The sequence below is a fragment of the Phoenix dactylifera genome, chromosome 6, assembly GCF_051530095.1.
Source record: "Phoenix dactylifera cultivar Ajwa chromosome 6, Ajwa_hap1_PhDact_Kaust_v1.1, whole genome shotgun sequence".
Taxonomy (NCBI): Eukaryota; Viridiplantae; Streptophyta; class Magnoliopsida; order Arecales; family Arecaceae; genus Phoenix; species Phoenix dactylifera.
The window spans coordinates 1,622,831-1,648,798 of NC_143195.1; the positions used below are offsets into that span (position 1 = coordinate 1,622,831).

Consider the following 25,968-nt stretch of genomic DNA (forward strand, 5'->3'; position numbering starts at 1 on the left):
CATAAAAATTTGTAAATTTATAGGGGAAGTCAGTAGCAGGAATGTTAAATTCTTGAATTTGATACCTACTTTCATTCAGTTGTTTTTGCATAGAGGGTATAAACTCTTTTTTGTAATATATATTTCTTACCCCCAAAAAATCAGACTGCATGCATCATATCCTTTTCTAATTTTGTTTTCTTGCTTGGATTTGTCTTTTCATCTCCTCTTCTTTTACTTGTTCATAAGCTATGTTCATCATGTACTATCTCTGTCTGCCACTTTTCAAGTACTTAATAGTTTATTTTTGGTACTGATATGCTGATCTTGGTACCTGCAAATTATTTATAGCATTCTCTTCTTATCTACATAGCATTTTGCCTATATTTGGTATAATTGTCTTCCTTGTTATTTCTTTTTGGAATATAGTGAGAAGTTATTGTCATTTCAGTAGTTTTCAAATGGTAACTTGTCTTTGATTTTAGTAAAATCTCAATAACTTATGTTGATGACATGAAACTCTCATGTCACATGTGCACAATCCATGTTAAGTTGCAATATCGCATTGTACATATAGAACTGTTGTGTGCTTTTGAACAGGCGATCGACAAATTGAAGTTGAAAAAACAGGCGCTATGACCTAAGTGGAATGTCACAAGGTGTATATTTAATTTTAGATTAGCTTGAACTGCACGCCCAAGGATTAAAGTGAAAATAATGTGTTATACCTGAGGTCAAGGCTTGTCCCAGAAACATACCATGATGCATAATGTTTAAACTTGAAATGGACAAATGCCAGAAGATTCACTACATTATCTACTAAAGTACTAATTTGCAACCACCAAGCAAAGATATGTTAGGAAGATATTTTTGCTTCTAGATTACTATCAACTACTTTCTTGTGGCAAGTGGACATGTTTTGGTGATTCGAATATAAATTTTTAAGTTCTCTAAAGCAATGTAGCCATCACAATTTATATTAAAGATGCAGATATGAATCAAGGTATCCTAAACATGTGCATCACACTATTTTAAGAATTCTTACTCACAAACTGACATGAATTCGCATGATACCAGGAACAAAAGGACAATAAAAAGAGGAGCTGAAATTCGAAAATAAGAAATATAAGAAACCAAATAATCAATTAGAGTTTCATATATTTTGTTTTAGAAAGAGTAATATACATGCATCGATGATATATGGGCTTTAAGTTGAAGGCATGTGTTTTGTCATGTATCAATCTGCACCACAATGCATGGCTCCAAATATTGCACTATGGCCTAATATTATGTGATACAAGGCTGTAATTACACACCCCTCGGATCATTCTGAATTTTCACCAATATGGTGACTGGTGAGAGATGCATGCTGTCATATGGGTCATGCTTTATTTCTTGGTTGTTTCTCTTCATCCTTAATTTAATGATTTATATTTCTGCCCCTTCTCTAATGAAATCTTTTTTCTTTCCTACTCACGAATAAGCAGCATTCTTATTCTAAACCTGTTTCTTTGACTATATTGATAAATACCATTTTTTAAGGAATCTTTCATCACTTGCTAAAACAATAAAACCGATTTCATTTATGGCATATATCCAAACCTGGTTTATAAAGCTTTTATTATTTTTTCTCAAATATTACTTTATTTTTTAGTAGCCGGAATCTTCTATCTAGTTACCACCCCCACTCTGGAATCTTCCTAGAATCTTGAACTTGCACCTGCTTCTTAATGGCTTCTTTGCTATAAGTATTTCTAAAATTTTGGCTTCCCTGCACCTGCACCAGTTCCGATTTTGGCAAATAAAGGTTTTATCGATGTTCTTTCTTACTTTATAATTTGGCAGTCCATGGTAATTGGTGTAAATTTGTATCTCACCTTTACTCTTATAGATTTGTTGTTGTAATGATTCCCCAACCATTTGGCAGTCGCAGGTTTCATTGATCTTATTAGATAAGCAAGTTATCTACATACACCCAATTCCTCCCATAATTTCTTGACCTTAACTTTGTTTCATCCTGCTCTCATTCGTTTCCTTGATGTATCATTTTAAAGGCTATCTTTGCCTTATTTTCTTGAAAAACACTTGCCAACTCATCTTTTTGACCATGCTCCTTTTATATAGCTTGTACTCAACAACTTATATAAATAATACATTCATATTTTATGGATCTTATCCTCGTGCATATTTCTGTTTTATTTATGTTTTTTTTCTCCTAGTGTCTACATATAAAAGTACTAGCTTATGTTGATGGTCAGGGAGTTCCCTTGGTATGGGCAACAAACTCAAATATCATATCCTTTTTTCCAATCAACAAACCTGTATTTATCGTGCATTCTCTTATGTAGTATACTACTCCATATATGATTGTTTAAATCACCACTTCTAGGTATCCTTCGTCCCTCTTGAATTCCTTGTGCTAGCCCCTTCATCTTGGCCAGTAATTGTTTATCTATTCTTTCCTCCATTTTTTCTTGTGGTATGCGAAGCATAACTTCCTTAATATTTTCCTCCTCTAACCCACATAATGGCTGTCAGTCTTCTGGATAAGTGATAGCCTGAAATCTATCAAGTTGAGTAAAAGAGAGATCGATTTCTAAAGTATCTGACTGCATATGATTGATTTATTGTTGCAGATCTTGTTGCACATTCAGATTGCAATAGACTTGTAAGAGGTGCTTCGGTTCTTTGTTTAACAAATCAGGTTTAGTAAATGAGAGCTGATTTTACCTCTTCTACTCTTTTTGACTAAATTTTCTGGGGCATAGATTTTGGGAATGACAAAAGTAGGAGCAGCCTAGTAAAACATTTCCCCTAGTTGGCCAGGGATACGTCAGTAAAACATGTTAAAGCTGTCATAATAGTTTCTATAGTGCAAATTTAGTAGAATTTTAGTACATCTATACCAATTTCACTGTAAAGGATTGAGGATTTAGCAAAGATTGAATCTTTTTATTATTTTCAAATTTGTAGGTATATTGTCAAAGATCTCCTTGGCCAAGGCACTTTTGGACAAGTAGCGAAGTGCTGGGTTTGTCAAAACAACAGTTATGTTGCTGTTAAAATTATCAAAAACGACCCTGCTTATTATCAGCAAGCATCGGTTGAGATCTCTCTTTTGCATGTGGTAATTGACATTTGGTGCTCAGATTTGCTCGTGCAGAATATGCTCACAAAATTAGTTTTATGATGCTGATTATGTTTTGATTACCTTGCAGCTGAATCGGAAGTTCGACCCTGATGATAAACATCATATTGTCCGCATCCTTGATTATTTTGTCTATCAGCGCCATTTATGCATCACGTTTGAATTGCTTGGCCCAAACCTGTAAGCTAGCTGTCAAATGTTTTGCTTGTACTAAATAACTTTCTTCTTCATTCAATAATGAATTAAGTTTATTTTAAATAAACTCTGATTTTTATGCCTGTGTCAAAATTCTTGCTTTGTAGGTTTGAGCTAATTAAAATGAACAACTACAAAGGGTTGTCATTGAACATTGTCCAAATGTTCTCAAGACAGGTAAGACATGCATCTGGATAGCGCACAGACTTTTTCCACTGTGATGCCCATTTGGCTTGTTTTACCTGATCCTACATATTATCTGTCATGTTCCTAGATCTTGCATGCATTAATTGTCATGAAAGATGCTGGAATAATACATTGTGATTTGAAACCAGAAAATATACTCATATCTACAAGGTGAGATGCTTATTATTAGCACCTTGATTATATTTTCTGGAATTCTTTTCTTTTTTTTCTTCTGTTCATTAAACTTTACCTTGGCATCTTGAATTTCACAGTGTGAAGCCACCAGAAATAAAAATTATTGATTTTGGATCAGCATGTATGGAGGGTCAGACAATTTACTCGTACATTCAGGTCTCCGTATCCTTTCTCACATCCGTGTTTGACTTACATTTGATTAATGTGTTTTACAATATTGTTCAGTGCATGCTGTAAGTTCACATTTGTTGGTTCTTATCTTGGAAGTTTTGGTCCCTTCTTATTGCAGAGCCGTTACTACAGATCTCCAGAGGTTCTTCTTGGCTATCCGTATCCTTTTTGACATCATAGAATTTTCACTTATAGTTCTAAATTTTTTAGGGAAGTTGCTATCATACTTCTTCCATTATATGTTTATTCTTCGTGACAAAATCTGAGCCTCATTTGCTTGTTAAGATGCTGATGTCAGATCAGGGGTTTGGGCCTGACCTTATCTGCCATGTTAATTTTTGGTGCAAGTTTTTTGTTTGGGCAGTATGATTAGCTCATTCTATGCTGATTTCAGAAACATCTCTTCAATTTTAACTTTGTTCATTATGGAATATCATATAAGTACGGACTTTTGGCAGCCACATCATATGATTATCTTGTGTTTTGATGCTTAACCTTTTCATCAGATATAACACTTCTATTGATATGTGGTCTTTTGGGTGTATTGTTGCTGAGTTGTTCTTAGGGTTGCCTTTATTTCCTGCATCCTCGGAATTTGATCTTCTTAAACGAATGATCGAGACACTTGGGTATATCTTCTTCTCTGCACTTGAACTTGAGTTTCTATATATGCAAAGCAGTAGCATTTAACAGTGTTAAATGTGTGGTTCATTTCTAAACAATGATGAATTTGAACATAATGTTGAAAACCATTGTTCTTTATTGTACAGAGTATACAATGCTGATGATGGAGACTTGAGCTAACTCACTGAATTGGACATGTTTTTTCATTTTATTTGTGGCTTGTGTTTGGACAAACCATTGATGACCACTACAACTTAAATAGGCTGGGTAACAGTTGCACCTGGACAACCTAGTGGATTATTGTAGGGATTTCGGCCAAGATTGTAACTAAAACATATTAGTACCTTGAGGACAAATTTGTATTATTTCCAAAGTCTGCTAAATTTTTCTAAAGATTCTGGTTATTACAAGAATTAGACTCTAATGGTTATGCATTATCTTTAGTCCTGAGTCAAATTGGTCAGATCTGGGTTCAGGTATGAGACTCAAATAGTGATATTTTAGTTACGATGAGCAGTTATTGGGCATGCAAATTCAACAGGTTAAGTGCGTGTTACCAAAATCTGATCAACTAGGAGGTATGAGGAAATTTTAGGATGCCTTGTTCTTGTTTTTTTGGGTATGAAATCTGAATCTATTTAGTTAAGTTTAGATGGGGGCGTTTAGGTTATTTCTCATTTTCTTTTTTTCCCCTCCATATCAGAGATGAAAATTTGGGAGGTTCTTACATCTTTGTTAAAATGTGTTTATGATTAATAATTTAAATCTTTGTTAAGAAATGATTCTAGTAGGAAAGATCAATTCTTATTTTGATTGGGAGTTATATTTTTAGTAGATTTCATGTTGACTAAAAAACTGAACTTGCTTGATTATGCAAAGTCAACATTTCTATTGTTGCACTCATTCTCCTCTTTCTCCTTCACCAATTTTCAAACAACTAATTTCTTATCATTCTCTCCCTTTGCCTTTTCTAGGATATTGTCTGAGAATTTTTCCCTCCTTTTTGGCAGAAAGCTTATTTTAGGAGATTCTGAAAACCTTCTGTTTTGTTTCTTATTCTACATATTTCCGATTCTTGTGCTTTGTTCTTTATTGGATCCAAGAAACTAGGATTTAGATAACACCGAATGTCAATTTGTAGGTTGATTGTATAATACCCCATATTTATTAGGAGGGCTGCTAGACCTGCACTTGGCCAAAATTGTAGATCGCGAACAAATCCCTTCTAATGTTGGGCCAATATTTGATTCATGTGAGGCTTATGGCTTATGTAGGGGAATATTGTGGATCATTCGACATGTAGGCAATCTCCACCCATGCAGACATGTAGTTTTTTCTATTCTCAATCTTCTTACTTTGGTTTGTGGATCTAAGATAAGCAACATTTTCCTAGAGTTTCTGTCAGCAATAAAAGCGAATTGACCTTAGGTGCAATCCTTTGTTGTTTTTCTTTTAAATCGTAATTCTCTCTACATGGTTCTTTATATGATCCAACAAAACATTTCAATTGAAACATTTTGAGTATTTCATTTGCCAAAAGCAAGCTTAAACATAGTTAAATACTTCGTTTGGCCTCATATATGCTTGTTTGAAGCAAAACCACATATCTAACTTACATGGTTATTTTTGTAAAACCAAGGTATATACTTTCAAATCCATGCTATATGACATATTGATTATAATTTGATAGGTTTCATAGTGGACATCAATGATTCCAGTTCTATTTACTAATGGATTCTTAGTATGCTACAGGTGTTCTAAATTTATGTTAGCAATCAAGATATCAATTTTGCAGTTTCATATAAATTCCTCATGGTCAATTTCTACCGTGCTAAATTATCATGATGTTAAGATTTTGGGTGTCGGCATATGTCATTTTGTGCCAATTGTTACATTTTGGCTTTGGTAGTACGCTAGCATGGCACCTGGCAATTCTTTAGTTGTAATTTTTGATTAAATCACATTTTTAATTTTTTAATTTATTTTTTAAATAATATTTTTGTTTAGCATGGCATGTGCAATGCCATGCTTTGCCACTAGCCATCATGCCTTATGTGAGTGGCACTTGAATCCTGGCAAAATATTTGCCACTATATACTTAAGGATTCGTTTGGTTTGCGGGAAGAATTTTACTTTTTTTTTTGGGTAAAAACGGCTACCCATGTCATATAACTCTAACGTGAGTACATCCTGCCAAATCACGGAAAAGTAAGGAATACAAAGGATAGGAAACATCTGAAGCAAACGTCCAAAGAAAATCCCCGAAATGCCGGGCGACATAGGAGGCGACCCAGTCTGCTGCCCTGTTAGCCTCCCTAAACGTGTATGCTGTCCGAAAGCCGCTCAACATCTGAGCCATCCTATGAATCTCCCGGATAAGAGGATGACCATCACCAAATCTATCCACCCCTCGGATTCAATCAATCACCATGGAGGAGTCTCCCTCGAGGTACATCCGCTCGACACCAAGTACCAGCCTCGCATAGGATATATCCTTCCAGGCTGCCCGCAGCTCAGCCCCCACTACCGTAAGTCCAGGCGTACGCCGACCTCCTGCTGCTATCATCCTACTAAGATGGTCCCTGATCACAAAATCAACTCCAATCACACCATCCACTGACCTACTACCGTCGAAGTTAACTTTGAGATAGCCAAGGGGTGGGGGTACCCAAGAAACAAGGGCAAACCGGGGCGCTGAAACAACGTGAAGAGTACTCCAGATGTCCCTAGCCATCCTAGAAGAAAACACATCGGCAGCCACCATAACCTCCCTCGCATGTGTCACTGTTCTATCCACCACCATCCTCGGTGACATCCTCCTCCCCTCAAACAGATCGGCGTTCTTGTCCAACCAAATGTAGTAGGACAAGTATGCCATCAGAATCCCTGCCTCCGCAGACCAAGGACTCCGCATGGAATCTCTCAACATGCGAGTCAGGTCATGCACCGAAGTCACCGCGTCGGAAAGTGGGATCGGTGACCTCCTCCATATCTCTCAGGCTCTAGGGCACTGCACAAAAACATGCTCGATGGTCTCCTCAACATCTGCACAAGCCTCACAACACTGAGAGATCCGCATACCACGTCGAGCTAACAAACTTCTGGTCGGAAGGCAGCCCCAAGCCACCTTTCAGATGAAGAGCGCCACACGGGGATGAATCCGCAGCCTCCATATCTAGCCACCATCAATCTGCCGATCTGGCTCCGTACTGAACAGGGCGTGAAGATCTCTCGCTCGCACCCGCGACCGTCCCGTCGGCGTCCAAACTAGCATGTCAGACTCCCCCTCGATAGGAACCGGTAGAGTCGAAACCAACTCTGCCAACTACTCCCCAAAAGTCTTCCGAATCAGCTCCTCCCTCCACCTACCCCCCTCTGAGTCCAGTAGATCGCTCACCCTACAGCCTGCTAATCTCGCCGAATCCACCATGGTGGGCATCCGACACATCGGCTGCTCGGTCACCCAACTGTCCTCCAGCACATCGATAGATCGTCCATCACCAATGGCCCATCTGATCTCCGGGAGCACCACCACAGCTCTGGCGCAGATCTTCCTCCAAACCAGAGAGTGGTGACACCCAGCTCGTACACCAGGTGCCAAGGCTCCATACTTGGCCCTCATCAACGAGGACCACATACTCTCTGGCTCCAACACAAATCTAACTGCATGTCTGGCCACTAGGGCCTTCCGTCTCGCCACCAGGGACTGCACCCCCAGCCCTCCAGACCCAGTCGACTGACACACAACCTTCCAAGCCACCAGATGGATGCCACCTCTACCACTACGCCTCCCCCAGATGAAACTCTTGAAGAGCTGCTCAAGGGACCTCAAGACCGCCACTGGGATGATGGCATTAGAGAGAAGGTAGATAGGGATCGAAGTAAGCACTGATCGAACAAGAGTAATCCTACCCATCATAGAAAGTATATGCACCTGCCATCCCTCCAATCTGCGTCTGATGCTAAGCTTGAGAGCAGTACAGTCCCTATTCCGTAGCCGCTGGCCGAAAATGGGGATCCCCAAGTATGTCATAGTACCCTCCTCTTCCATCCCCAGAATCTCCAGTATAGAGTGCCTCACCGCCAAACTGGTCCTCGGGCTGAAACTAATAGCTGACTTGGTCAGATTGATCCGCTGTCCCGACACTGCACAATAATCTTGAAGAATCCGACCTATAACCCGGGCCGCCTACCGAGATGACCTGGCTAGAAGCAAACAATCATCAGCAAAAAGCAAGTAAGAAATTGGGGGGCCTCCGCCACCGGTCTATAGGCCTCCAACTCCTGAGTGGGCATCGCCTACCTTAGGGATCTAGACAATGCATCCGCACTGGAATTTTACTTCACTGGAATGTTTTTTCTGAGAAGATGATGCCTGGGTATATGATATATGAGAAAGTAAATTTTACATGTCTGGTTGATCATGGAAAAGTAGCATAGGAAATACATTTTCCAAAGTAACTTATATTTGGTTGAGCACAAGATATGCCGTCTCGATATCGACCCCTGTATCGGTCCCTTCCTATCACTGTATTGGTACACTTGGTACGAAAGCTGGTTCGGTGTACCGAGGGTCGGTACACGTCCCGTATCGTGCACCGATACCAAATAGAATGGTATGGTACATCCTGTACCGTCCTGTTCGGTACAGTATGACGTACCATGGTTGAGCATCTATTTTTTTAGAAAAATTGTGTAAAATACATGTTATGCCCTTAATAAAGGGATTACAAGAAAAAACATCACATGCGTAATTTTTAGAATTAGATACTTGTAACACCAAGGTCTGAAGGTTTTGAAGGTTCAACACCAAAACGACCGGCATTTGTTCATAGTTTAATGGAAGAGATGTCAACAGTATCAAAAGAAGGAGAACGTTGAGACATAGATGTCTCTACCGGTGCTTCATTGCCTAGGATTTTTAGTATATTGACGGTTTAAATCCATATAAAGAAGTTGTCTAACTACTAAAATTACCGCAATTCATAATATATTTTTAATTGCTATTTTTTAATATTTAAAAATAGCTATTAAAAATATTTATTGGGTTGAGTTTTTAGAATTTTAACAATTTTTAATAGTTAGACAACTTCTTTATGTTGCGGTAATTTTTAATAGTTATTAATATAATTTTATATTAAAATTATCACAATTTCTTTATATTATGGTAATTTTTAATAGTTTAAGATTAGCGATTAAAAATACCTATAAAGATCATGATGGCTTAAGGGCATTTCTGGAAAAATAGTTTTCACAATTTTCAACCTGTGGGAAAGTGGCTTTTTCATGCTCCACATGGATTTTTCTTTCCCATAAAATATAGAAAATTTATTCCTATGGAATAGCTATTTTTCCATCTCTCTCATTTAAGGTCCGCCGTACCGGTACCGGTCGGCGTACCGGTGGCGGCCCGGACCGGTACGAAACCGGTCCCGTACCGGCCGGTACGGACCGGTACGGCAGACCATGCTCTCATTTGAAATCTCCAACTAAACATAAGACATTTCTTCATTTCGAAGCGGAAACGGACGTGGCCAAAACACATAAGAAAAGATCGGCGTAGTCGCTCATAGGGACATATCTATCCGGATAGAGGATAGTATCCGAACTCATTAGTTTACCCCCATCTGTCTGAATGATTGGTCTCAACTCGGGAGGAAATTTCAGACAAGTAGCTAAGTCGTCTTAATCCAGCGACGAAAACTCCTGCGCTAGGAGAAGCGCTCAATCCCGTCGCTTCGTCGCTCAGTCCCCCACAAAGGGGGAGGGAGTCGACTGAACATCTCAGCCATTGGCAGGAATTTCGCCCGCATCCGATCCCCAATTCTTGATCACACTTTCTCCCCTCCTTTTCTGCGAACCAAACGAGTTCTAAATGGAAAGGTTACGTGCATATGTCTAACATTTATACATGATATTACCCAAGGTATGCGGTACCGACTGTACCGACGTACCGGTGGGCATCGATACCGGTACGGTACCGAACCAAACCGAGCCGAACCGGTACTGTACCGATGGGGCTAAAAGCCAAAAAAAATTGGAGCCGGTATGGACTGGTCGGTTCGGGTCGGTACCGGTTCGGTACGGGCCGGTACGAGTCGGTACGGGCCAGAACGCATCGGTACCGATCGGTACGGTTCGGTACCGAAATATGTAGCTGTACCGTACCGGTAGGATCCGGTACCGGTATGTACCGGCCGGTACCGGCCCGTACCGACCGGTACGGCAGACCATGATATTACCTGTATCTTTTCTTGACCTTTTTGCCTTGTTTTAGCCCCATTGAGATGAAAATGAAGCAAAATGGTCTAAATGTTTGACATGAGACAAAATGGTCGCAGAAATCAATATGTCATACCTTGTTTCAAGTGTGATCTTGATGGAGGAAGGTCAGTGTGCTTATATTCAAAGCTTGGAAGCAAGTTCCGCCGTACTGGTATCGGTCGGCATACCGGTTGCAGCCCGAACCGGTACGTACCTGTCTCATATCGGTTCTCTAACGATAAGCTACCGGTACCGAATTCTACGTTGATCCGATACCGGTTCCCAGCCGGACCGGTACGGCAGACCATGCTTGGAAGTTTGCTTACAGGAAACTAGCTAGAAGTGCATCAAAGACGGATAAAGTAGTTAAGAAAGGATGGAGAGGGATGATTGGTGAATTAGTAAATACATTGAGCATATGGAATGTGGTGGACATCATGGCATTGTATGCATCTAGGCTCTCATATTGGATGCAATGGCAACCAATAACAATTTCTAGGTATCCTTGAGATTCTTAACCATGATCAGGCATTATCTTCCATTTTTATGGTTCCTCGTGAGCGTTATGTAAAACTCTTAAACCCCATCTTTGTTTTCTTTGCCTACTTAAGCAACCACGAAAGCATTTAGGCGTTAATAGTTTTGAATTAAATGGCCCATCCTTGATTTTGGAATTGTTAAATCTTTTACAACAAATTAATAATTCAAAACCAAAGTTGGACCACCCAAGCTGAAGATTCACATAGTTGATTTCCATATGGTCCAAAAACCAAAAATCATGTGCTTTGCTGGTCTTGAACATAGGCATCAAGGTTCGCCGTCTCAAAACTAGACCCCATACCAGTACCATCCTATCACAATATCGGTACTCGGTATGGTACGAGATGGCGTGGCATACTGAGTGTCGTACGGTAGGAGATTTCATACCAGTTCGGTATGATACGTCTGGTACAATACGATATTGATCGGTATGGCAAACCTTACTAGGCATCAATTGGGCGCAAGAATGGACAGTTTTAAAAACATCATACCATGTTTTGCTATAATCATCAAAACTTATTGTATCCTATTCTAACGATGTTTTAGGATGTGTAGATCATGATTAATGAGGTAGATTTTGAGTTTTTGTGCTCCATCATGTGTTTATGCACACTAGTGCAAATAATATTGTTCATACTTCATACTATTACCCACTTAATTCTGGGTTCGAGATGTCTGAAACTATGATTTTTGTGTTTTATTCATTTTTGATGGTGTGAATCAAAACCAATGGTGTGGATATTTTCATTTTGGATTATCCACAATTGATTTTAAAATTTTTGTTAAATCTTTTACCAATGATTTAACATTTGGTGTGTAGGGTACCCACACTCACATATATGCATATCTATATTTCATTGACATGTTATTTATGTCGATAATTTGAAAAGGAATTTTATGATATGTGACTGAAGGAAGGCCACATTGATGATTTGGGGCCTATCCCCTGAAAAATGAAACTCAATTGATAGGTAGACTGACTATGCAGCAGTGGTTTACTACTTGAGCATGGGAGAATCATTTAGTCTTCCCCCCTTCCCTTCCTTCCTCTCTCTCTCTCTCTCTCTCACACACACACACACATACACATACACAAAGTTTTGGTGGTAATCATTGTAAACTACTTTATCATGTTCTGAGTTTTGTGTCAGTGTCATCATGATGATTGCTTGGTAGTGTTTCTCATACCTTCAAAACTCTGCAGTGGACAACCTCCTGATGATCTACTTAGGGATGCAAAAAACACAAGCAAGTTCTTTAAGCGTGTTGGGAGTATTCATAGGTTGGAGGATGATAAAGCCTGCAAAGGAGTTACCAGTGCTTACCGTGCTTTAACTGAAGAGGAATATGAAGCAGTGAGTTTTGAGATTGTTCTGTTAAGTATATTTTTGCAGTGCATCCCTTTATTTGTCTAATTTCAACATTTTGGTTGATGGATGTTATTCAGAGGGAATCAGAAAGACCAAAACTGGGTAAACGCTATTTTAATTGTGCAAAGCTTGAGGAGATCATTGCAAATTATCCATACAGAATGAACTCACCTGAAGAAATCAAGAAAGGTTAGTCTGCTACTTTTGTTTGATAAGCATATCATAACATATGGTACTCTGAATGTCTATTAGTATTTGCTTCACTATGCCTACTTATTATCATGATCTTTTTACAGAAAATTTGACCCGCTTAGCATTGGTTGATTTCTTGAGAGGCCTTGTTGAGTTTGATCCAGGGAAACGGTGGTCACCTGTACAGGTTGCAACACTTAAATAGTTATTTTCAGTAGCATAAAGAGTTAGATTTACATGTCTACTCTAATTTATTGAGCATTATCATAGTTTGAAATACTGTTTCTCAGGCTTCGCATCATCCATTTCTCACTGGCAAACCCTTTACATGTCCTTATGAGCCTCCGCCAGAGACCCCGCGAATTGTAAGTGCACCCTAACAATATTTTTGGTTTTATTGTTTGCTCTTTTATCTTGCCACATTTGATGGATCAGCAATTTGTAGACTGAATATATGTAGAACACTTGATTCTGTGCATGATAATGCTATTTTATGTGCTTTCCATCGTCTCCACTTCTGTTCCCATTATCTAGTGATGCATTCAAGAAGTGTAGGTTCTTTAGCAATTAAAACACGAGCCATCGCTAGAATACTTTATTGGATAAATCAGATGCCATCGCTAAATTCACTGTATTTTCAGCCCGTCCTTCATACTGTTACCGTGGATCACAACCCAGGAGGCGGTCATTGGCTAGCTGCTGGTCTCTCTCCTCAGGTTGGTCTGCAACCTTTCTGTGATTTGTGAAGTTTTACGGAGCACCATAACCTTTAGAATATCTTTCTGCTAGAGTTCATGATCAGAATACGGGCATGTCTTTTTTATCTGTCTGTTTTTTGTTTTCTTTGCTAGCTGGGTATTTGTTGTGGGATTTAAAATTATTTGACCTTTGTAGGTTGCAAATTCAAACAGATGTCTTCTGCAGAATAGCCCTCATTTTCAGAATGTGCCTTTCTCATATGGCAGTAGTTATGGCAGCTTGGGAAGCCATGGTAGCTATAATGATAATGCTGCTGTTGGAAGTAGCTATGGAAGCTATGCTGATGTGAATAATATGCACACATATTATTCACCAGTTGGTCCATGTGGTGTCAACATACATGCACAAATCGGGGGATCATTTCTTGGATCCAGTCCAGATGCTAGGCGTATACCTCAACTGTCTCATGGAAATGGATTTGGTCCAAGTCCTGTAAGTTTGGGACCAATGTCTCTGGGAGCCAGTCCCACACAATTTACTCCTCCAAGCTCCCAAATGCAGATTTCAACTGCTTCTCCTGGAAAGTATGGTACCACTTCTCCTGCAAGAAGTGTACATATTCCTTCACGGGGCAAAGCAGCAGCTGTTGGCCATTACAACAGAAGAAGAAATTGGGGATATTCAACTGTGTGTGCGCAATCCTATGAAAGTGCATCTCAGCATGGACCAGGACATCATGGCGATGGCATCAGTTGGAGTCACCCTGATACCTATTCTGGAGGACATGGTGGATCTCCTCGAAGTGCACTTTTGGCTTCCAATCATGCTAATTGGAGGCAACAGAGGGGTGTTGGGACTGGCCTATCTTCAGGCCCCTCTTCTACCAATCACCAGCCTTCTGCAGCATCCCATGCTCATAATTCCAACACAGTCTCCTTACGTTCCTCAGAGGTTTTGTTTGATAAGCCTGAATGCAATTCATCAGTACCTGATCCTGCAGATTGGGACCCCAATTATAGGTAAAATGGGAGCCCCTTAATCTTTCTGATTCTGGCAAGTTGTACTGCAGTTTGCAATGCTACTGTCTTCTGATTTTTGTGCTAAGCCTTATGAATAGAAATTGACAAGTTATGCTTTTTTAACATTTAGAGTTTTAGACAAATTTCAGATACGTTTTTTCCTTTAGAAATTATTAGCGTGCAGTGCTGTTAATCTATTTTTTTCATTTGATCTTAAAAATGTTGATATATCTGTATCTTGCATGGTGAATAGTTCATTATTGCTTGTCTTGCATGCTTCATTGGTTTTATCATTTATAGAACTATCATATTTCTGTGGTTCTAAAATACTGTTTGGTCACTATGTCTTGATAAGGTCACATGACTACTCATTTTTTTTCAATTATTTTTTTTTGTTAATTACTTTTGAACGATAGTTTTATTGACATGCTGAATTTGAATGGCCAGAACTGTAAATGGCAGAGCTTTTTATAGTTTTAAATGAACTTGTCGGTTATCATATGTCTTAATGTTGCAAATTTAGTAATTATAGTTATCTTTTTGCGTAATTAATTTTAATTACCTTCAAAAAGTGCATTCCTGATATTACTCTAGGGAATTGGATTTTTTTTAGTATTTCTTTTTTTTATTTCAATGCTGATTAACAAATTGTTTTCTTGTTGAGATGCCCATCTATATTTACCTGGTTTTTTACAATTCATTTGGGCAGTATCATATTTGTTTTGTTGTTCATATTCTTAATCATTTCTTCTTTCAGTGATGAATCTCTTTTGCAAGAGGATAATTCAGACTCCCTAGCTTTTGAATTTAATGGTATCCACCTTAGGAATACAATGGACACCATGAATGTAACCAGTGCAGTTGGCAGATTTGGTCACAGCCGAAAGCTGGCTCATATGAATTTTATATCGACAAATCATAGGTATGTAGCATCTTAAGGACCAGCATTGAGGAAGATATGGTTTTAAAATTTATATTATGCCTTAATTGCTCTCATCTCAGTGGCTGGTAAAGAAAATTTTTGGTTGGCTGATACTTGTTCATCATTTTTCCAATTCAGGAAGTCTCAAATGCTTTTCTGCATCTTTTCTGTGCATATTTTCTGCTACAGCATGTTGAATGTTAGATTTACTTCTGGAACTGGATGGATATTCTTCATCAGATCATTTGATATTCAACTATCAATACATCATAATAAAGTAGTGCAAACCATGGTATGCTGTACTGATCGGTACAGGTCGGTACCGGGCGTACCGTACCCGTACCGATGGATACCGGTATCGGTACGCCAGTGTCGGTACGCCTGACGTACCGCGTACCGTACCGTACCGACATTCGGTACGCTTATGCTAGTGCGGCACCGGTACGGGGTTCGGTACCGGTACGGCGAACCTTGGTGCAAACTATGATTTTGGCCTGTTATTTTTGATTGTCATAAGGCCAGTGCTTGCTTGTACATCACGTAAGCATCTAATATAACTAGTTTATATGTTGTTTTAGATAATTGTTGACATTGTAAATCTATTTTCTCTCTGCATGTGGAAGTTGGTACACTGTAGAGGACATTAGTTAGAAGATGTTGTCCTAGGGCTTAACCAAATGTGAAAAAATGAGAAGGAACTAGCAAAAGACCAGTATGATGCATGGAACATGCAATAGTACATGATTAATGTTATCAAAATAATAATTAGGAACTAAATTAAAAACTAGCCTGAATGATTACTATTATGATAATTTCATGCTCGATTTATATGATCACGAACTTGTATTCATAAGAGCGTCTTTATATGTCTTATGCTAATCTACTATATGATAAAAATTCCCTAAGAAATGGCATGTTTTGTCATGCCCAAGATCTGAACTTTTTTGAATCTCAAGATGTGATCATCATAGCTGATAAAAATATTATTAATATCTAACATCCTTGAAAGAAACTATAAAAAATAGCAATTCTACAACTGTATTTTTATTTCAAATTTTTTAATAAAAATATATTTAAAACCTTGGCCACATAAATCCTCCATGCTCCATAGATGAAGCCATATGAAATCCTTGAGATCTATATATACTACTTGGCCAAGGGTCCACATAAATCCTCATTGATAATTCAAATGAGGCCACATATGCCACCTAGCTAGAGGCTGAAGAAATCCTCATCAGTAATTTGAATGAGGCTGATAAACCACCTTGCTAGGGATCTACATATGTCTCACTCTGGTTATATTTTCAATTTATAAAGTTCATAAATGCCTGACATAGCACTTATAAGATTTATGATGGTAATAAGTCAATGTTGGGTTCAAAACAGGCTAATATTTCATTTCATAACACGTGTTCACATTTCAAAATACCATTTCGAAATCTCATATACATTTGGAATTTCCATATTAAAACCAAAACAGAGCATACAACGAAAATAATACCAAATTTGCAGAGAAGGAATAAGCCGTAAGTGCTTCCATAACTTTTAGATTTTGAAATTCTGAAAGAACTTCAAAGTTGAAGCCAGTTGAAGAATCCAAAATATCGAAAGAAACAGTTAATATTGAAGTTTAAAACATTGAAACAATATATAAGCTTCAAATGGCACCTAGCTTACAAAACAAAAAGGGAACCCTAATCTTTGTAAACTGACTAGGTTTTTGTAGTTTTATAACATTATTTAGTTTGAAATCAATTTTTTCAATAAGGTAACCTAGGATTTGAAAACATGAAGCAAGTCATAGATTTTGGAAAAGATCATGTAGCTTAGAATTTTGAAAACCATTTACGGGTTCAGAAAATAAATCAAATCTAAGTTCAAAAGCACGGACAAAGGTACTTACCTTACGCTGCAAAACAAATATCATCCTATATCTTCTTGTTGTTACTGCTGCTGATGCTGCTGCCTTGCTACCCTTCCTTTCCTTTCCCTTTGCTTAGCTGATCCACCTTTCCTTTATTTATAGGCAAGGTAGGTCGGCCACAAGAGAGTCCCTTAGGTTAGTTCACCTACGGAGGTTGGATGCCTGAGTAGATGGGCCCCACATCATGTCGGTAGCAAGTAGGAGAATCAAATCTTTTATTTAAGGAGGCCTGATATAGGTGACTCAGCAATCAGATTGAGATATGGATAGATAGAGACTTATTTAGATGTAATACTGTTGAAGTAAATGTGCCATTTACTTGAGATATTACATGTAAATAAGGAAGTAACCCTATTTGGATTCAGTAAGAATAAAAGTTGATTTCCAACTTTAGTTCAAGATCTCAATTTTTGTCGAGTCAAATTTTCAACTTTTGAATGCTAAGGTATTTCTCAAATTTTGATGTTTCATAAATCCCATTTTACCTAAACATTACGAAGATTGAAATGTCCAGATAGAAAAGTCTTATAAATTAGTTTCCAATGCATGTGATCTAAGAAAAATTCTTGACAGAACTTAACACATTCCAAAGACTAGTTCACTTCAAGGGTTGGATACTCATATAGATGTATATGTATAATTCTAGTTGTTGGGTCGGTTTACATGTTTAATGAATGGGGCTAAACCACAAACTTCTTTGCATAATACCCATTGACATGTAGTGCAAATACTGAATATATGACTAACAAGTAATAACCCTATGTAAAAATTTTAGATTTATATTTTAAACAATCATTTGTACTATACCTTTTATTTTTAGCGGTGATTTTGCTTCTTGTACAAAATACACCAGTTAACACAAATCTCGTTATTGTTGGAACTTGTGTATCATCATGTCCTCTTTCTAGCATGTAAAGTGCATGTTAATTTAAGCCAAACAGTAGATTTGAAACTTTAAATTATACACATATATTTCTAGAATTGTCTTTCATCCATTTGGTTCTCTTTGATTATCATTTTTCTTACATGTAGAAGAACGTATAACTGTGAAAGTAAATTAACTATCTCTCACTCTCTTAATATACAATATATAGGTTTAAAGAATTTCATAACATGCATACTTAAAGCATGTAAGTTTTTTCTAATAATAATTCAGTAATTACGACACATTCATATTTATTTTGAGAGTTAAACTTTCACATATGGGGATCCTGTCGTTGTTTTCTTGTATCTTCTTCTAGGTTTTTCCTTTCCTTTTCTTTTCTTTTTCCCCAGGGGGAGAGGGGTGTGTGGCGGTCAAATTCTCTTTTTCCAGCCCATTATGTGGGTCTTACCATTTTGTAGAATATGGACTAAATTTTCTAATTATTTTTTCTAGAAAATTGTTGTTTGCATCTCATATAGTTATTTAAGCAAGGAGTATAGAATAAACAATTACCAAAACAAGATGATTCATTATCTATAAATATTCTTGTATGTTGACTGAAGCACATGAAAGAATCATGTAACTTAAAAGTTACACATCTAATTTTTGAGAAACTCAGTGGGAATCCCACCACTTGAAGCTGAGACTGCTCACATGTAGCGGGGATGCCAAGGGGCTGAGCAAAGTCCAATTGGCCAAAAGCTACAGATATATGGCAAGCCAGAAAGTGCATCATCTCTCAAGTGCAACATCCCGATTATGGTTCCCCTGTCTGAAGCAGTCTGTAGATCGGGACTACCATAGACCCACTACTAAAAACCTATGACCTCAAAGGATGCCCTTTCGTCAACGTGAGCATTGTCTGTCTTTCCATCAGTTCCATTCCCACTACCATAATGCAATAGATTCACATAAATTATGTTGGAAAAAAAAAATGAAATGTAAGATTGAGTTTCATTTCCTCTTACATTCTTCTGAGAGAAGAAAATAGCTGCCCATAGAAATTCAAAGAATATTGGGATATAAGTTAAAAATAGAATATCTATAAATATAATGTACATACCTTGATTTGGTGGTCTATTTTGTTTGTGTCCTGAGCTGCTCGTCTTTATTGATGCTTCCAAAGAAATCATGGATTCTGGTTATATGCTAAATGCTTATATTGTGTTTCTTAGCATGAGGCTGCCCAGTTTCAAAAGGATGGGTATAAGAGGGAAAAGGCTTGGGAACGTATCGTCCTGGAAAGATATTGTGGGGAAAGTAATAAAGAAACATTTAAGGACAAAGGATCAACTTAACCATAGAAGAGAAGACAAACCTGTGACAGCTATGTTTACATCAAGATAAATTGGAGCGAGTCCATAGTAGAGATGACCTGCAGTTTACGGGGAAAAAAATAAAAATACAGGAATGATAAAAAGAAAGAAAGAAATCCTTACTAGAGGATAAAAGAAGTATATTAGGCTTGTGGACGGTGAAGAAGAGAGGGGTTGGGCTTCTGGAGATCTATATCATTTCTCAATTCTCATGCAGTGAGAGTGAGGAATCAGGAGAACTTTTTTAAAATACTTTTTGGTGGGGGTGATTAGGAAAGTTACTAAAGGAGGAGAAAGTCTCGCATGCACCAAGTTTTAATGTAGTAGTGGAGAGAGGGCAAGGAAGAGAGGGGGCTGAAATTTGGAATCCTTTTTCTTTTTCCTTACAAGAGTGGAAATGGAGTTGTTAAGAGAGGTAAAGTGTCGCATGGGCTGAACCCTTGAGTCATTACTAATGGGTTGTAGAGAATGGACCATCTTTGGTGTTGGATAAAAAATGTACTAGCTCCTCATCCATTGGACAAATATCTTTTTTTTTTTGACAGGGATCAGATGCTTACAAGACCAGAGAGAGAACCCTGATAGGACAGAGCAGTGAGGGGCCCTTTTTCAGGTCTGTGTCCAATCTCCTTATACATAGTGAAAATGGTTATTTGTCATGGGGGTTGAATGGCTGCAAGGAAATGAAGAGAATCTAGACAGGATAAGAGTAGGAGGATGCATGTGTAATGTCAAGTTAGAGTCATTGTTCATGCATGGGGAAATGGGTGGATTGTAGAAGTAGAAGAGATGAATTGGGGGTGAATATAGAGAGAGTGTGAAGAGAATGGGAGGGACACTTGGGTGTTGAACAAGAGTCCTCACTCCTTGTATGTCAGAAAAAGGTGGCTCGGAGAGATGAACTAGTATCCTGGATGCCAGGAAAAGTGAAATGCAACAAGTTAAACTTTTACTGGATATACTGGAATATCTTACTTCTTTAGATGTCTCTCCCACCAAGGTAGCCTTTGTATATTTGATGATGAATCCTTGATACTGAATCTGCTGACAACCATAGTAGACAGTAAACTGTTTGTCCTAAAAGGTGAAATTCAACAAAATAGACTTAACCTTCACCGGAGATGCAAGAATGTCTCTTTTATTTTCAGATGTCACCCTCGTACCAAGATGACCTTAGTATATTGGACAAAAAAAGCTTGTAATTGACTGTTCCGACAATTATAGAAGACTGTAAAATATTCATCTTTATTTCACACTAGCATATAACTGTATAATTTTTTTTCGTATGTGCATTATTATTTCATGTCGATGGAGCAAAAGTCAATACTGATTGGTTATATCCATGGTTATGATCTTGAATAATTCACCATCTCTGCTGAAGTATGGTAATTAAATTGTGTTTTATGAATTCTTGTAAAGTTAAACCGGATTGTCTTGTGTTGATGCTGTAGGCTATATTCTAATTCTAGTCTTTTTTGACTCTCAAGAAAATCTAATTCATTTTCCTTTTCCCTTTTTGCCTGTTTGATTACAGAACAGATGGACCGTTTCAGGCATATTCACTTGGTGAGAATAGTCACACTTCTACCCATGATATGCATGTTGGCTATGGCCGTTTGTCCCATTTTTCACAAAACATTCCCAGCCGCTTTGGACAGCGATCAGTTCATCAGTTCAGTCATATGAACTCTACTTTTATTCATGGTGAAAGAAATCATCAGAATGATCAGCCAACTCGTTCAAACTACAGTATGGAAGGTTCTTATTCTTCTACCAATGCTTTGTTCACCAATGGCATGCCCTGGGGTAACTTACATAGCCAAATCATTTTGCTTAATTCTCGTGACATTCTTTTAAATTAAATTTCTTATTATTATATTAGTTCCTTTAAGAAATATTTTTAGCTTTTATTATGGCGCAATTACGTGAATTTCAGTGTTGCTCTGGAGCAGTAGTGTGTTTGACCTAATCACTTAAGTGCATATATAATATCAGGCAAGGATTGCTGAACCAGTACCGGGTGTCGAACTGGTCGGTGCCCGGTCTGGTTCGGACCGAACCGAACCGGTACTGAACCGGTTGGCTTGGTTCACGCATCCACGCGCAAAAAAAAGCTACACCGCCCGCTGTGGCAAAAAAGGCCACAGCGCACGCGCCCTGTGGCTTTGGGCCAATTCCAAAGGCCCAAAATAGCCTCGACTTAGTGCGAACCAACTGGTTCGCACCGAGTCCTGGTCGAACAGGACGGAACCATCCGGTTTCATCCGGTTCCAGCCGGTGTTACTGAGGTTCCGGCTGTTTGTATAAGCAAAACGAGCCGGTCAGAGACCGGGTCGGCCCAATTTGGCCTTAACCGGATGGTACGGCCCGGTTCGGCAATTCTTGATATCAGGTCATCTACTATACAATGAAAACATAGGCTAGATCTGAACCAGACGCAGACTTTATGCACCACCTTGTCGTATAGACTTGGGTAGGAGTGTCTGGTGTGAGTATATGCCAAAGTGTCAAATCCTTTATCTTTAAGAAGTTTTTCGTGGAGTCATACCCATGTTGGTACACTGAGGTGATGGGAGGGTCGAGGTGACACAGGTGTTGCTAAACATGTAGCTGGCAACTGGTCAACCATTGCGATCTGGTTCAACTTGACGGAACTCAGAGCTACATGGCCTTGATTCCTGTTAATTTAGCCCTTCAATGTATACAAACCAAAAAATCTATCATAAAATAATAGATAAAATTCTAGCTTCCAACTTTTTCCATATAACTCTGAGGTGGAGACAGGGAGGCCAATTTAATCCCAATTTTTTGTCCTTTTTTTATTTGACTGTAAGAAGCAAAGGGCATGGTGGCTTCTGGCCATCTTATTTGGAAGCTCTCCTAGGGCATAGTGGCTTCTAGCCGTCTTATTTGGAAACTCTCCTATAAATGATATAATTGGAGCTGGGTTGTGCCTAGTGCTCATAATCATGTCAGTGTCCTCCCATCTTATCTGTATACAACAAAACAGCCATCACATGTTAGAAAAAGTTGGTGCATTTAACCCAATCTGACACCACGATCAAAAGAAAGTCAGCTTTTATCCAAGCTCGATCCATTTAATGTTCAGGTAAGAATTGTCGGCCATATTAAAACTTTAAACCATACCTAGCCTGGATTGTGATATGTTGGTTACTAGAATCACGTTAAAAAGAATTCTGCCCGTATTTTTATCATTTGGGAATGATGCAGCCAGGAAAGACCAAGTTTCTAGAGCAATGCTTCAGGACTGCACATCACATCATCTATAAGTCTCGCCCAAATACTCCTTCAAAATATTGATTCATGTTTTAGAATAGCCTAGATATAAGGTAAGGCAATCAGACTCTTAGGTAAGGTGTAAGGTGCAAACTCATTGACTTAGATTATATAATCAAATTTTCTAGGAAATAAGAAAATTAAGGTAAATAAAAATGTTGTGATCAGACTTCACTTTTTTCTCCAGAAGTTGGTAAGCATGTGATGGCACACACTGCTAATGTGCACAAATCATGAAGCAGAGATATATAAAGGACTGACCTCCTATCAACTGACTGTTCTTCATGGATATTGTCTAAACATGAGAACATACATTGTGCATATGCATTAATGCATGTTCAACCTTTTTTAATATATAACTATCATGGTCAATTGAGCCAATATTTGTATCAAATGCTGCATATAATCTGTTGTTCAGGTATGTACAGATCTTGATGGATTTGGCTTCTTATAATCTTTAAATTCTGGTTCTTTGGATAATATGGAGACATGTCATCCTCTTCAGGGTTAATAAGAAAATGAACTGAATTCTTGTATATACTTGTATACCATTATCCATGAGAACAACTTCCTATTTACCTTTCTAAGATAGTGGTTAGGCCAGAAGTGTGACAACAAAGTTGTGCGGCTGCAACACTTCAAATGCTCAACGTAATTCTTCAGCATCTAAATTTGTATCGCAATAATACATGTGTATTGATGGCTAAAATTAAGGAATATATTGGAGCTAAACTGTCCAAGGCGGAGTTGAAGTACATGACATAATCTATGTGTACCATGCATGCTTCAGTGTTTAGCATTTCAAGTGGCGAAATTTGCTAAGATACTTAAGTATGCTAAATCATGCTGTATTAATGAATTTGTTGTGAAAGTTGTCATGCATGTTATTTCAATTTTTGGATCTGGGCAGACTTTTTGTACTTTCATGATGCAATATATGATGTATTTCTTTTTTTCCTCAATAATGCAAGGTTTTTTATCGTAAGTACAAGGGACATGATGTCCTTGTTTGCCAAGGGGTTTCACATATTCATCATGCCCATATGATATGGCATGTGGTAACTGCTTGATGACTAAATGCTAGGTTACCAGAGAACATACTATCCTTTTGATCCTATTTGACTACACATTGAAAACATTAGGAAAAACAGTGGGAAATGAAATTATCTGGAAGAATAAGTATCCCAGTGGTCACGTGTTTCCCTTTTATTTTCCAAGTCGGACTGTTTCCTAGATTACATGCATTTTCACATCTAATTTCCTTGCCCTGCATTTCATGTACTGCTCCTATGGTCATTTCACAATCTGGCATTTTCATTGCAATGCCACACTAGATAGTAGAATATCTTACCTTTATGGTCACAAAGTATGATCTCCTCAACATTGGGACAGGCTGATTTTTTTGTTGTAGGACGAAGGACTGGGCATTCCGTTGCAACCACTGTACCATCGTACCATGCAAGAAAGGACTATGGAAGGATCTTGTGATGTGGAAGGCCGACCAACAGGATGTCATTTATTGCAGGCACTGAAATTTGCGCTCGAAAATTCCAGTTGCCTTGCTTGTGCTGTTTCTGACAGTCTTCATTTGGGTCTTGATAAAACATTGTGCTTCACAGATAAAATGCTATAGCTATGGCAATTTCCCATTCTTTATGTTATGTGATCTTTTGATCTTTCAACTCCTAAGCCCAATAGGGGCTTCTGTGCTTTCGTTTCTGGTGGTATACTTCAGCCAACAATTATATGGCTAGATATCTCTATGGATGTTTCTAACTTCTGTTCTGAGGTGTATCCCGCAGTTAGAAAGGAAAAGGAGGGAAAGACGGTTTTCGCTTGGATCGCACAATCTGCTGGAAATATTTAAAGGTAATTACCAGCCTTTTATTCTTATAATATACTGACAGATGATTAAACAAAACATGCATGGCTTTAGCAACCATTAGATTTTTCAAGCTTCAAACTTCATCACTCAACCGTTTAAAGGCGTTGATTATAGACAGGAATTCTGATGTCTTTTTCAGACTCTGACAGGACTTATTTTTGCACCTCTGTTACCCTGATGGTTCCCCTTCCCTTCTGAGGAAACAAATGAGTGCAGGTTGCTTTTTATTAAAAATGGAGAATCTGAACTTTCAAGGTTTACTGGCTGCTTTGAAAGTAAATCTCGGTGTGTATGCACGGGCTAAGCGAACTCTGTATGGACATTTAATACTATATGGCCGATGCATGCAATTTATTTGTTCCATCTTCCAATTTTTCATCTATTTGCTCGTTGTCTCGTGCCTATTTCCAGTTTACCAATGCTGTCCATATTTTGGACCATCTTACCAGATTGTTACCTGTCATTTTTCCCTGCATGATGTGTGGGATGCCGTTTTGGGACTGTTAAAGAAAGGTTTGTATGATGTAGTATTTAGCTAAGACTTAGAATGACTAGAATGATCAATTTTTTTCTATTTCTTCTTTTGAAACCTATTATCAGGCTTTTGGTATATTAAAATTTTTATTATATTTATTCATTATTATATTTATTTATAATATAATGAATTATAATAATAAATCATTATATTTAGGGGATAAGACAAAAAAAAAGAAAAAAACGAAAAGATAAATAAAACTATATATATGCAAGACTTATAATAGTATTATGACTTAACTATCTATTCAAATTTAAGGTTGCATCCCAAATGCCTGGATGGTCGCATCTGAATGGTTCAAACCGTCAAGAAATAAGATGATAAGCCTCAAACATCAAGCAAGTCAAAGACTCAATGTGGAAACATAAATGGTAGTTATATAACAAAACAGAAAAAGCAGGGACTATTAAACATCTATGTATGCTGTGTTTCCCAGCAAAAGGATAGGACGAGTATGCTTGGCATTGTCTTGGTCACAGCTTTTAAGCATTGTTAGCAGTTTTTACATTGCAAAAAAGGCTGCAGCTTAACATTGTCCAAGCCACTGGCTTGATTCAACTTACCATTGTCTAAGATAAGAGA

At 38.1% G+C, this 25,968-nt stretch overlaps 1 protein-coding gene across 13 annotated transcripts in view; it reads left to right on the plus strand.

The window, feature by feature from the left end:
- Positions 1–25,214, plus strand: part of LOC103713009 (dual specificity protein kinase YAK1 homolog) — a 35,684-nt gene extending 10,470 nt beyond the window's left edge. The window contains exons 3-19 of one of the 13 annotated variants that reach the window (XM_088723070.1): positions 2,953–3,106; positions 3,198–3,307; positions 3,430–3,499; positions 3,597–3,679; positions 3,781–3,859; positions 3,993–4,033; positions 4,381–4,503; positions 12,507–12,657; positions 12,750–12,861; positions 12,969–13,051; positions 13,155–13,229; positions 13,506–13,580; positions 13,759–14,582; positions 15,340–15,504; positions 21,204–21,475; positions 24,359–24,835; positions 24,991–25,214. In XM_088723070.1, the coding sequence (XP_088579196.1) occupies positions 2,953–3,106; positions 3,198–3,307; positions 3,430–3,499; positions 3,597–3,679; positions 3,781–3,859; positions 3,993–4,033; positions 4,381–4,503; positions 12,507–12,657; positions 12,750–12,861; positions 12,969–13,051; positions 13,155–13,229; positions 13,506–13,580; positions 13,759–14,582; positions 15,340–15,504; positions 21,204–21,475; positions 24,359–24,363 (2,422 nt within the window). In that variant the 3' untranslated portion in view covers positions 24,364–24,835; positions 24,991–25,214. Of the gene's footprint in view, positions 1–2,952; positions 3,107–3,197; positions 3,308–3,429; positions 3,500–3,596; positions 3,680–3,780; positions 3,860–3,992; positions 4,034–4,380; positions 4,504–12,506; positions 12,658–12,749; positions 12,862–12,968; positions 13,052–13,154; positions 13,230–13,505; positions 13,581–13,758; positions 14,583–15,339; positions 15,505–21,203; positions 21,476–24,358; positions 24,836–24,990 lie in introns of those variants that run through there. The other 12 variants (XM_026806904.3, XM_088723066.1, XM_088723067.1 and 9 more) reach the window with 12 other exon arrangements.
- The last annotated feature ends 754 nt before the right edge of the window (positions 25,215–25,968 follow it).